The 13865-nt window shown below is 37.5% G+C and overlaps 1 protein-coding gene across 2 annotated transcripts in view; it reads left to right on the top strand.

The window, feature by feature from the left end:
* Positions 1-13865, top strand: part of LRRC49 (leucine rich repeat containing 49) — a 180039-nt gene that overhangs the window by 41552 nt on the left and 124622 nt on the right. For both annotated transcript variants that reach the window (XM_036737270.1, XM_036737272.1), the window contains one exon: positions 8272-8333. In XM_036737270.1, coding sequence (XP_036593165.1) covers positions 8272-8333 — 62 coding nt within the window. The remainder of the gene's footprint in view (positions 1-8271; positions 8334-13865) is intronic.

The following is a 13865-nucleotide window of genomic DNA, read 5'->3' on the forward strand; positions in this document are numbered from 1 at the left end:
TCTTCTTTCAGAACAAAGGACAACAACCATCTGAGAAGAGCAAAGTCTATGAAAGTTGGTCATTGAACAGTGTTGCTGTTACTATGTACAATGTTCTCCTGGTTCTGCTTACTTCACTCAGCATCAGTTCCTGCAAGTCTTTCCAGGTTCTTCTGAAATCTGCCTGCTCATCATTTCTTGTAGAACAATAGTATTCCATTGCATTCATATACCACACCTTGTTCAGCTATTCCGCAATTGATGGGTAGTCCCTCAGTTTCCAATTCTTTGCCACCATAAAAAGAGCTGCTATAAATATTTTTGTACATGTGGGTCCTTTTCCCTTTTTTATGATCTCTTTGGGATATAGACCTAGTAGTGGTATTGTTGGATCAAAGGGTACGTACAGTTTTATAGTCCTTTGGGCATAGTTCCAAATTGCTCTCCAGAATGGTTGGATTAGTTCACAACTCCACCAGCAATGCATTAGTGTTACAATTTTCCCACATAAGAATATTAAATTCTTACAGACAAGGTATCATGTTCATAAAATATATACAGAATAGTTTGAAAAAGTACAAGGTAATTTTTGAAGCTTGGTGCCATTAGATTGGTGATGGGGCGGGGTATTAGGAAGGTGGTGAACGAGCTGAGTCTGGAATGAAACCAGGAATTACAAAGGAAAAAGATGAAACAAAAGTGCATCCTAGAAACAGGGGAAAGTCAGGTGGGAAATGGAACACTGTTTGTGCAGAATGTCATGTAGGCCGGTTTGTCTGGAATATAATAATGTGTAAGAAGATTGGAGAGGGAGGAAGGGGCTATAGTGTAGAGTTTTTAAGTAGATGAGTCTATATTTTATCCTACAGGTAGCAGGAAGCATCTTAGATCAGGTGTAGACTGGCCTCATAATGCAAATTTCTTATCTGAAGGGGTTGAATTAATAGCATTTTTTTTTAAATCGAAAAGAACAGGAATATTTTACTAAATATAAAAAAACACTAAGCAGAGCTTTATAAACAAATATTCAGCACAGATAAACTGTACAGCTATGCAGGTCTCCTAAGTCCTATCTCTCGCCCCACCCTCCCCACACATACAACACTCATACACCTTCCTGGGAATAAATAGGTCAGGTTAAAAGAATCTATTCTTAACTCAAATTTTGATTTGCTCAAATCAGGCCTTAGTACATTTAACCTATCTTTGTTCTTGTTTCCATGCCTAAGGCAACATGTGCTTGGGCAGAACAAATAATGCTTGAGACAGGGAACCACTGGAGTTTATTGAGTAGAATGGTGACATGGTCAGATCTTAAGAAAATCATTTTAGCAGCCGAGTGGAGGATGGATTAGAAAGGGGATAGGCAGGGAGAGCAAATTGGATCTTATTACAATAGTGTGGGCAAGGGGTAATGTCAGTATCCTCCAATTGTCTGTCCTTCATTTTTTGCTATTCCCCATTATGTCCCTTGAAGCTCTCACCTACTTTTCTTACTTCATTTATCACCTCCAACCTAGTAGATTCTCAAATCTACATCTCCAGTGCTGATTTCTTCCCTGAACTTGAGTCCTTTTGTTTCTAATTACCTGGTAGACATGTTTGTTTATATGTCCTGCTGTCCTCTCAAGCTTAAATGCATCTAAATAAAATTCACCATTTTCCCTCTAATAATAATTCATTTATATAGTACTTAAATACTTTCCTCCCAATAGTTGTGGGAGATAGGAATTCCTGTAGCAATATGGTTTGTGCCATTCTCTTAACTTTTTAGTATATGCTACTTTGAATGATTATTTATCTTTTGGTGTATATATTCATGTTTCCTGAAATAGATTATAAGCCTATTAAGGTCATAAACAGTGTTTATATTTCTATACTCCCAGCATATGTATTGTACCTCCCACATAATACACTTATTTTTTATTGATTATTATAATGGTAAGTGGATAGGAGGGAGATAGTCTTCTGATTGGAAGGAATAGGATGAGCAAAAGCATGGAGGCAGGAAACCAGACTTCATCAGAGAATAATGAGTGAAACAATTTTGTTGAAAAGGAGGTATTAGAGAGAAGGCCAAAAAGGTTGATTGGAGTTAGATTCATTGGATGTCAGTTACTGTAGAAATGACAAAACAAACAAGAGAAGGAGGAGGAGGAGGAGAGGAATTATATAGTGAGAAGAATTGGTGGAAAGAACGACATATATAGTTTTTCATATAGAAAGACTAAGATCTAGAAATAGTTATTTCGGAATTTATAAATCAGTTCTTTTTGTATGACTTTAGTTAAAATGATTTGATTGTTTAATTAGTCTTATACTTGGTTAATTAATCAGTCCCTACCCTACTTCCATGACAAGAAAAAAGAAAAAGGAACTGTTCTCTTTCAAAGGGATATTTTAGATTACTTTGGTCAGGTAGAATAAACAGAAAGGAAGATAATTTGTGATGTTATACTCTTTAACTTTCATGATGCATGCTGTCTTCCCCACCTCTTTATCTCTCTCCTTCCTGACTTCTCCATGGAAAGGGGCTCTAAAAATAGTTACTGCGCTGAATATTTTAATGGGTTAGGTTGCTGAATCATTTTGTTCCTTTGTGAGTTTAGTAAAATTGGAAAAAAAAAACCTGGACATATTTGAAGGGAATAATTGTTCCCTTTTGAAAGACAAAATCTTTTTTCTTTAAAACATAGTTTATAAAGAATTATAATTCCAAAGGAATTTTGTAATAGTAATTTTATTTTGCCATATGTCTATTTCTATATACTTTTGGAAAATGAAAAAAAAATAAACATATCTTCCTTAAAAAATATTCTGAGTTGATTCCCATAACTCTTTTGTGAGGTGAATTAAATCAAGACTGTGTAACAAAAATACTATCAGACAGGCTAGAAACAGTTTGTTTCCATGAGCAGATCCTTTATGTTTGGTTTAAACCACTTTGTTTTCTAATTGTCATTTTGGGGATGTCATTGTTCTAAGCCCTTTTGATAGTTCCCCTGGCAGTGAGATGATTATTTAATAAGAGAAGTATAAATAACTTTATAGCTTTAAAAATTCTGAAGCTAAAATAAACTTACTTAAAATTTGTAGAGATAACTCTTAGTTATCCATACTGATGGGAAATAATAATTAAATAGATATTCTAAAACAGCAGAAAATCCCCAAATCATTAATATATAATTTTAGCATGTTCATGTGATCTCAGGAGATTGATTTTACTAATTGCTGATGCTAATATTGATAATTAGTTGGTATCCTCTTGAGGCATGCTATCAGTAGGGGCAGATGCCCTAGAAGCATTTCTTATTTAGTGGAAAGCCAGTCTAGCATTAAAAATTTGCATATGTAGGACATTAAAACAAACAGAAGTTTAGAATTCCCTAAATGAGTGGATGTAATTATTATTAATTCTGTAAAAAGAATAAATGCTATAGGAAGTTAGCCCTCAGACCACCCAGGATGTGGCACACTGAAAATTTGCATAATAATTTATGTTTGGTTGCCAGCAGTTTATAGGAATCAGTGCAGGGTCCTAGAAAGAGAGGTGACATGGGTAGGCCTTTCTTCTTCTATTAAAAGCAATTCCAATCCTTACCACCCATACACATTCCAAAATTTTTTTATTATTTATTTAATTTATTTAATATATTCAGTTTTCAGCATTGATTTTCACAAGAGTTTGAATTACGAATTTTCTCCCCATTTCTGCCCTCCCGCCCACTCCAAGATGGCATATATTCTAGTTGCCCCATTCCCCAGTCAGCCCTCCCTTCTGTCACCCCACTCTCCTCCCATCCCCTTTTCCCTTCCTTTCTTTGAGGGCAAGATAAATTTCTATGCCCCATTGCCTGTGTATCTTATTTCCTAGTTGCATGTAAAAACTTTTTTTTTGAACATCTGTTTTTAAAACTTTGAGTTCCAGATTCTCTCCCCTCTTCTGTCCCCACCCACCCTCCCTAAGAAGGCAAGCAATTCAACATAGGCCACATGTGTATCATTATGTAAAACCCTTCCACAATACTCATGTTGTGAAAGACTAACTATATTTTGCTCCTTCCCAACCTATCCTCCTTTATTGAATTTTCTCCCTTGACCCTGTCCCTTTTCGAAAGTGTTTGTTTTTGATTACCTCCTCCCCCATCTGCCCTCCCTTCTATCATCCCCCCTTTTTTATCTTCTTCCTCCTTCTTTCCTGTGGCGTGAGATACCCAATTGAGTATGTATATTATTCCCTCCTCAGGTCAAATCTAATGAGAGCAAGATTCACTCATTCCCCCTCACCTGCCCCCTCTTCCCTTCCTACAGAACTGCTTTTTCTTGCCACTTTTATGTGAGATAATTTACCCCATTCTATCTCTCCCATTCTCCCTCTCTCAATATATTCCTCTCTCATCCCTTAATTTGATTTTATTTTTTTAGATATCATCCCTTCATATTCAACACACCTTGTGCCTTCTGTCTATATATATACACACACATACACACACACATATATGCGTACATACATATATACACATATATATACACACATACATACATACACATACATATGTGTGTTCCCTTCAGCTACCCTAATACTGAGGTCTCATGAATCATACACATCATCTTTCCATGTAGGAATGTAAATAAAACAGTTCAACTTTAGTAAGTCCCTTGTGATTTCTCTTTCTTGTTTACCTTCTCATGCTTCTCTTGATTCTTGTGTTTGAAAGTCAAATTTTCTATTCAGCTCTGGTCTTTTTCACTGAGAAAGCTTGAAAGTCCTCTATTTTATTGAAAATCCATATTTTGCCTTGGAGCATGATACTCAGTTTTGCTGGGTAGGTGATTCTTGGTTTTAATCCTAGCTCCATTGACCTCCAGAATATCATATTGCAAGCCCTTCAATCCCTTAATGTAGAAGGTGCTAGATCTTGTGTTATTCTGATTGGGTTTCCACAATACTCAAATTGTTTCTTTCTGGCTGCTTGCAGTATTTTCTCCTTGATCTGGGAATTCTGGAATTTGGTGACAATATTCCTAGGAGTTTTCTTTTTGGGATCTTTTTCAGGATGCAATTGGTGGATTCTTTCAATTTCTATTTTACCCTCTGGTTCTAGAACATCAGGGCAGTTCTCCTTGATAATTTCTTGAAAGATGATATCTAGGTTCTTTTTTTTGACCATGGCTTTCAGGTAGTCCAATAATTTTTGAATTATCTTTCCTGGATCTATTTTCCAGGTCAGTGGTTTTTCTAATGAGATATTTGACATTGTCTTCTATTTTTTCATTCTTTTGGTTCTGTTTTATAATATTTTGATTTCTCATAAAGTCACTAACTTCCAGTTGCCCCAATCTAATTTTTAAGGTAGTATTTTCTTCAGTGGTCTTTTGGACCTCCTTTTCCATTTGGCTAATTCTGCCTTTCAAGGCATTCTTCTCATTGGCTTTTTGGAGCTCTTTTGTCATTTGAGTTAGTCTATTTTTTAAGCTGTTGTTTTCTTCAGTATTTTTTTGGGTATCCTTTAGCAAGTCATTGATTTGTTTTTCATGGTTTTCTCGTATTATTCTCATTTCTCTTCCCAATTTTTCCTCCACTTCGCTAACCTGCTTTTCCAAATCCTTTTTGAGCTCTTCCATGGCCTGAGACCAGTTCATGTTTTTCTTGGAGGCTTTTGTTGTAGGCTCTTTGACTTTGTTGACTTCTTCTGGCTGTATGTTTTGGTCTTCTTTGTCACCAAAGAAAGATTCCAAAGTCAGAGTCTGAATCTGAGTAGTCAGTTTTTGCTGCATGGCCATGTTCCCAGCCAACTTACTTGACCCTTGAGTTTTTCAGCAGGGTATGACTGCTTGTAGAGTAGAGAGTACTTTGTCCCAAGCTCGAGGGGCTGTGCTATTGCTTTCAGAGGTATTTCTATGCAGCCAGCTCTGCGACACCAGTGCTCCTCCTTCCCCAATAACTGCCAACCTGGACTGGACTCAGATCTTAAGCAGGCTCTGCACTCCTGCTCTGATCCGCCACTTAATTCCTCTCACCAAGTGGTCTTGGTGCCGGAAGCAACTGCAGCTGTAGTTCTGTAGCCACACCGCCCCCCCCCCCCCAAGGTGGCTGAACCGTGAACTCCTTTTACTCTGTCCCCTGCAGCTTTTCCCACTAACCTTCTCTGTTGTCTTTGGTGTTTGTGGGTTGAGAAGGCTGGTAACTGCCACAACTCACTGATTCAGGACACTAGCGCCTGTTCCAGGACCTGGCTCCTGGTCTGGTTGCTCCAGGCGCAGCTCACGCTGGGCTCCGCTCCCCTCTGCTTCCAGCTCCATGCATTAGACCTTACCCAGTGACCATCCAGGCTGTCCTGGGCTGGAGCCCTCCTTCCCTCTGCTATTTTGTGGGTTGTGCAATTCTAGAATTTGTTTAGAGCCATTTTTTATAGGTTTTTGGAGGGACCTGGCGGGGAGCTCACTCAAATCCCAGATTTCCAGCCACCATCTTCCCAAAAAATTTTCTTCAAGGTTAATTAGCTCTTTTTTTTTCCATTACAGATATACTTCTTCCTTTAGTATATGTGCTGTTCACATCTTAGTGTGATTTTTTAAAAATCAGATTTTCTAAAAGTTGAATGAGATTTTTAGGAATGAGAATTTTAGTTAAATTCCAGAAGGGAGGAAGAGGAAGGTGATTGATAGACTATAAACCTGAAGTAAGATAGTTTGTGATTTGAAACATGCTGTAACTTGTGCCCATGTAACGTGGTGTGGGGAACTGGCTGATTATATTGATTTTTTTTTGGAGGGGGGAAGGCAGGGCAATTGGGGTTAAGGGATTTGCCCAAGGTCACACAGCTAGTATGTGTATCAAGTGTCTGAGGCTGGATTTGAACTCAAGTCCTCCAGACTCTAGGGCCAGTGCTCTACTCACTGCACCACCACACTGCCCCGATTATATTGATTTTTTACAAATTATAGTCCCCTTAAATAATTGGAAAACATTTTTCATTTGTGTTGGAAACATTAATAAGAGATAGTTTTGATATTAATGGATTGAAATTCAGCTTCAAAGCCAGGACGACCTGGGTTCAAGTACTGCCTCTTGTCCATACTATACCTTATATGTGGCCATGGGTAAATCACAGAAGCTCCGAGTGCCCTAGGCACTTCTTTATGACTATAGAGTCCAGAGGAATTGCTGCTGTCCCCTAGTGGAGGAAGTTTCCACTATGGGAGTTCCATATGTTGTTGAAGTCATTAGGACAAAAAAAAAAAAAAAGGAAAATCGTCTGGTGTAATAGAATGAACAGTGTTCTAAGAGTCAAGAGACCTGGGTTCTTTTCTAATTATAATGATCACTAATTAATTTTGTTTGGACAAGTTATTTTACTCCCCCAGTTCATTCACCTTTAAAATGAAAGGGTTCAATCAAATGATATCCAAACTCCTTTCTAAGGCTTTGAGATTCTATAATTCTTGGGGTTTTTACTTTTGGGAAGATATTATCTTCTTATTTAGTGAATACAAGTCACTCTATGTAAACTTATTCCTTGCTTTTGGATCATTAGTCACTAAAACCTGAAGCATTTACTAGGAGTAATTATACCAAAATAGCAGAATTTCCCATTATTGTATTTAAGCAAGAGCAGAATCCATTTTTGGTTGTTTGACATTTCCAGTAATGAATTAAGTTGTAGATTTTTATTTGTAAAGGCTGTGGGTGACACAGAGGATTTAACACACACATAAACATGCATATTTATATCTATACACACACATGTGGGCGTGGGGTGTGGGTGTGCTGCTTCATTTGTGATTTTGTGACACATTCTGTATGGTCCAAAATCAGTGGGACTGATGACTTAAGAATTCCCAAGACTTTGAATGCAGAAACTACTCTTTGAAATACAAGATTATCTGCTTGAAATTAAGCTTCAGTGCAGCATCTTTAAAAAACCTTTTTTTCTCTGTTGGGTTCTCCTAGCTGTGCTCCAGTTGAAATGCTGAAGAAGCATTTTGGCCTCTTTCCCAACAGCATGTTCAGAGAAGCTAGCAGTAGCAGCAGCAGCAGCATCTCTCTCTGTTCTCTTCAGTGCTATTTACCTTGCAAGTGGTGCAGCTCGTTCTGCAGATATTCAGAAGCCCTCCCCTATAATCTGCAGTGGAAGAGAATGGAGCCAAATGTCTGCTAGAAATCACTGATGCAGCAAGGCTGCAGTATATTGAAAGCAGCATATATTTCAACAACTGAGAAAGTAGACATTTCAAAGATTTTTTTTCCCCTTTCAGCTGGTAAATTTTTGCTTCTTTATTTCCTTCTAGAGAGATGTGGATAATTTGCCCTGCCTCCAACGTCTGTTTCTCAGCTACAACAATATCTCTTGGTAAGTAGACATTTTAATTAGTTTATTATTAATAATATGAATTTACTGTTGACACTACTGTTTTGAATTTAGAATGGAAACAATTTAGGGTATTTTTTGATATGTCATATTAAAAATGTGAAGATGACAGGGCAGTTTAACAACAAAGTTCTTATGTTGAAAAAACAATGCTCTTATTTATATTTTACTGATGAAGTTTGTGTCCTGCTTTTAATGCCAAAATGTTGCCATAAGTATATGACAGATCCTTTTTTTTATTTAGTTGCAAATCTAACATCATTTATAGTTGCTGTTTTGTAAAATGCATGTATATGGAAATTTCCACATATAGTTTGATATCCTTTATATGACACTTACTTTAGCATGAAATTATATTTGTTTCATAAATTATTACAAGGAATTTGATCAGTTTTTATGTAGAGGGCTACAATCTATGTTTGTTACTATGCCTCTTTCAGATTAGGCCTTGCCATGAAGCCTTGGCATCTGCATTTAAAGTAATGATGTGTTACAGAATTTAAAAATATAGAAATTTTGTTTTTCAAAGGTGTAATGTATATCATTACATTGCAATGATGTTTTCTCACCAACTGGTGACCTGGAAGCATTCAAAGCTGGAGGTGGGACCCTACAGTCAGGCTTGACTTTGCAAGAGTATCCCCTATTCCTTCCTTTCTTCACTTCCTCCCCCTGTATAGTAATGACTAGCCATAATAACTCCTCATTTCTCCTTTTTTGTTTTTTTTCTGGACATGATTAAGAAGAAATGAAATATTCAGGTAAGCATAGAGAGAGATAGTTCTCCCCGAACTCTAAGTCTGGGTTTCCAGGAGTTAAAATCTAGTCTGTTCTTTGAGAGTTTTAAAATTTGGAGTTAAAATCTTGTCTATTCTTTGAGAGTTTTAAAATTTGAGTTTTCTGTTGTTTATCTAGGCATAGGTTTTGTTGTTCCTTCACAGTACTACTTTTAAAGGATACAGGCTTCTTCTAGACTGTGAGCATGGCACATTAGCAGTATTCCCAGAGAAGAATACATTTTCCTCCTGCTTAAGACCTTTCTCTTTCTTCCTTGCTTTAAGAAAATAATGATAATAATAAAAATTAAAGCCCTATAAGTATCTTGATTTTTTAAAAGACTTTTACTTCTTCCCATCATTTAGTAGGGAGGCAGTGTTCTAGTTATTAAATACTTTTCTAGTTTATGGGGGATGTGGAACCCTTTCCTCTTTAAAGAACTTCCCTTTCTGTTGTTATTAAGAAACATTTTGGAAATAGTTTCAAATGGTTAATAACTCTGCAGTTTACTTCTAGATCCCAAACCAGGGCTGTAGGTATATCTCTACTAAAGAAACAACCTGTGAAGAGAGAGTAAAGAAAAATACCTCACAAGTCAAGGTCTGGAGTTTGGCTTTGAGCACTAATCTTCATCCTGTTTTGTGGTAGTTTCTCTCTTTCTCGTGCCTGGTTTTATTTTCCACCCCAATTTCAGATTTTTCCACATTTAGGGGTTGGAGAGTATTTTGAATAGTGGTAAAAATTGTTACTTTTTGTACAGAATATGATGGTACTCAAATCAGATGGAAGGTACATCGAATCCTTTCCTTTTCTCCTTAGTTGTTTCTTCTTCTTTTTCCTGCTTCTTCCTTCTTCCATCTTCCTTCTTTCTTCTTCCTCCTTCTCTAATTAGATGCAGTTAGGTAGCTCAGTGAATAGAGGGCTAGACCTGTAGTCAGTAAGACTTGAGTTCAGGTCCTACATGAGATACTTACTAGCTGTGTTACCTTAGTCAAGTCACTTAACCTCTCTTAGGCTCAGTTTCCTAGTTTCCTCATCTGTAAAATGGTGATATTAATGGTATGTACTTCAGAGGGCTGTCATGAGGATCAAATGAGATGACATATGTAAAACATGAAAAATTTTAAGGCCCTGTATAAATGTTATCTATTATTGTTATTATTATTCTAGATCTGACAGGGAAGTTGGCTTCTATGTGTGTTTTATTTAGGGATTTTACCACTTTTGAAAAGTTGCTTTCCCCCTCACGTAGTGTAAAAACATTTTAAAAATTAAATTTTCTTTAAAAGCAGTGATTTCTCAAGAGGTTATGACATGGAACTGTGAGTAAACAGTTTCAAACCTTTCCTGCTTTTAATAATTTCTTTCTCTATGTTTTTACACAGGCTTAGTACTATGTCTTCCTCGAATGCTTCCAGCTGATCTGCTTCTGAGGGTAAGTACATTTTCTGCTCTGCTCCTGTTGATTCTAATGGTCCAGGAGACAGTGCAGGAAATGTATTGGGTCCAAGGGGCAAAAATAAGATCCATAGGTAGATAACTAGCCCCTACCCTCTTTTTACCAGAGGCCAGACTTACTGGATCTACAAATTACCAGACCCCACCATAACATCCCTAAGGGAACTCATTACCTTCATAACTTTTATATTAGAAGCAATCAGTGATTCCATTCTAGAGAAGGTTGCTGAGCCTTCATAGTAATCAGTCTTGCCATAGCATAGATAATATGACACACTAGATATTGGCTCAGGGAATTTTTTTGAAAGGCCTGACAGTGGTCAAGGAAAATATATTTGAGGATTATTACTCCTTTTACAGAAATTAAAACAAACTATCAATTTGAATTTAATTAGGTAAATTGGAAAAAAAAAACCCTATAGTCTGTATACTTGCACTAAAAGATACCGCATAGCTTCTATGTGGAGAAGAACTGATGGTCATATACTTTGATTGTAGTTTTGTTTCTAGAATTACTGATAAGCTTCATCAGATTCAGTGTAGTTCAGATGAATATTCATGAGACTCTCTGAGATGGATAGTTTTAGTTGGGACTGTGTGAAATATTTATTACTAGGGAAAGCTTTTCCTTGGATCTTATTTCAAAATGGCTGGTGGGCATTGATGATCATTATATTCCGTCTGGGCCTCTTTGGTATTTGGTGTATAGAGTCCTATGTAAGGCAGAAAAATTCATAATTTTATTTTAAAATGAAGATATTCTAGGTCTCTAGGTGGCATAGTAGATAGGGGGCTCTGCTTGGAGTCAGGAATGGCTGAATACAAATCCTGACTCATTTACTTAGCTGTGTGATCCAGGGCAAGTCACTTAACCTCTCCTAGCCTCAATTTCTTCATCTGTTAAATTGAGATGATAGTAACACCTACTTCCCAAAACTGTTGTGAGGCTCAAATGAAATAATTTATGTAAATCCCTTTGCAAAACTTAAAGCACATATAAATTCTAGGTATCATCATCATTATTATTACTATTCCCTGGAACATAAACAAAGCCACAAATACTTCTGGGAATGACTATCTTTATCTGTAACAGCAACAACAATAGATAGCATTTATGTAGCAGTTACAGGTTTGAAAAGCACTTTAAAAATCTCATCTCATTTGATCCTCACAACAACCCTTCGGGGTAAATGCTGTTATTCTCTGTCTACTATGCCATCTAGCACCCAGCCCAAATGGACCATAGTGCTTATTGCCACAGCTGGCTTTTGAGGACTTTTTTTTTCAATTCAATTTAACAAATATTTATTTAGTAGCCACGATGTGCAAGAAACTACTTTCTAGGTGCTAACAGGGGAAAGAGCAGAGAACCATATGTCTTATACTGAGTTACAATGGTACAAAAGCCCCAGAGGATTGCTTTAAAACTTTGACTGTCCTTTCTCCCTATGCTCTGTACCAAATCAGGAGATAGGAAAACCAAAATTAAACACAAGCTGATACCTGACAAGTGAGACAGCCAAGGACTTCAGGGAATCAGTCAACCCATAGGCAATCAAGGGCCTACTGTATACCAGGCAGTGTGCTATGTTCTAGGGATACAAAGAGAGAAGTGAAGAAATCCTTGTTCTTGTGGAGCTTTCATTCTCATGGGAAAAGCAACATGCACATAAATAGGTATATGCAAAGTATTCGAAGCAGATGCAAGGTAACCTTGGTAGGAGCAGGCACTAGCAGCTGGGTGAACAAGGAGAAAGATGGCACTGGAGCTAGTGTTGAAGGAAGCCATATATTCCATGAGGCAGAGGTGGGGAGGGACAGCTCTTCAGGCATGGGGGAGAGAAGTGAGAAGACATGGGGATGGGAGTGGAAAGGAATAATGTGTTAAAAAATCTATTTATTAGAAAGCTAGCATGGGGTCAGAACTTGAAACAGACCTTGAAACGCCCAAGGAGTTTATATTTGATCCTAAAGTGGATATGATGGCACTAGACTTTTTTGAGTAGGGAGATGACATGGAAGATATCATCTTTAGGAAAATCAGGAAGAAAATCATGTTGATGGCAGTATGGAGGATAAATGGAATAGTAAGAGATTTAATGCAAAGAGTTCAATTAAGGAAATTACTGCAATAGTCCAGGGAAGGGGTGAAAAGGCCCTGGCCTAGGGGGATTGCTGTGTGAGGGGAGAAAAGGGAACTCTGCAAGAGGTATCGAATAGGTAGAAACAGCAATATTTGACAGCTAGTTGCACTTGTAAGTGAAAGGGAGGAATTAAACTGTCAAATAATAACTTCTTATTTTTGAATCCCTAGTGAACCTTATGTCCTCTCCTCAACCTATTGGAACCTGGTCAGGAATAATTCCTGAGACCTAGAATAGTGAACACCAAATGTTTGAATTTTTTAATGATAAAATAAGGCCTTAGAATGAGGCTTTATTCCTTTTTTCTTTTCTGTTCAACCTAACATGTGAATTCTCATACAATTCTACCTTTATGTTCCATCCAGGCCCATATTCTGTCTCTGGTAATGACACCAAGAGATATATCATGGAAAGACATATGGTGATCTTTCTTAATATCAAATCAAGTCAGCAAGCCTTCTTAAATGTCTAGTATGTGCCAGGCACTGTGTAATCAGTGCTGGAGATAGAAAGAAAGACAAAAACACTCCCTGCTGTCTAGGAGCACACAATTTACTGAGGAAAACAACACACAAACAATTGTGTAGATGCGAGACATATACAGAGTAAATGTGGGATGATCTGAGAGGAAAGGAACTAAGTTTAAGGAGGACAAGGCTTCTTGTAGACTTTAGCTGAGACTTGAAGGAAGCCAGAGAAACTAGGAGGTGGAGACGAGGAAGGAGAGAATTCCAAGCGTGGTAGACAGTCAGTGGAAATTTCCAGAGATAGGAGATGGAGTGTTTTGTGTAGCAAACAGCAAGGAAAGCAGTGTCACTGTATTGTAGACCATGTGGAGGGAAGTAAGGTGTAGGAAGATTGGAAAGGTAGGGCTTAAACAGAAGATTTTTTATTTAGTCCTAGATGTAATTGTGAGCCATGGAGTTTATTGAATAGGGAAGTAACATGGTCACATCTGTGCATTAAGAAGATAACTTTGACACCTGAGTGGAGAATGGCCTGGAGTGGGAAGAGACTTGAGGCAGGGAGAACAACCAACAGGCTATTGAAATAGTCTGGAATTGCGGTGATGAGGACCTGCCCCAGGATGTTGGCCATATCAGAGGTGAAAAGGGAGTGTATACAAGAAATGTTA

The sequence above is a fragment of the Trichosurus vulpecula genome, chromosome 8 (assembly GCF_011100635.1).
Source record: "Trichosurus vulpecula isolate mTriVul1 chromosome 8, mTriVul1.pri, whole genome shotgun sequence".
Taxonomy (NCBI): Eukaryota; Metazoa; Chordata; class Mammalia; order Diprotodontia; family Phalangeridae; genus Trichosurus; species Trichosurus vulpecula.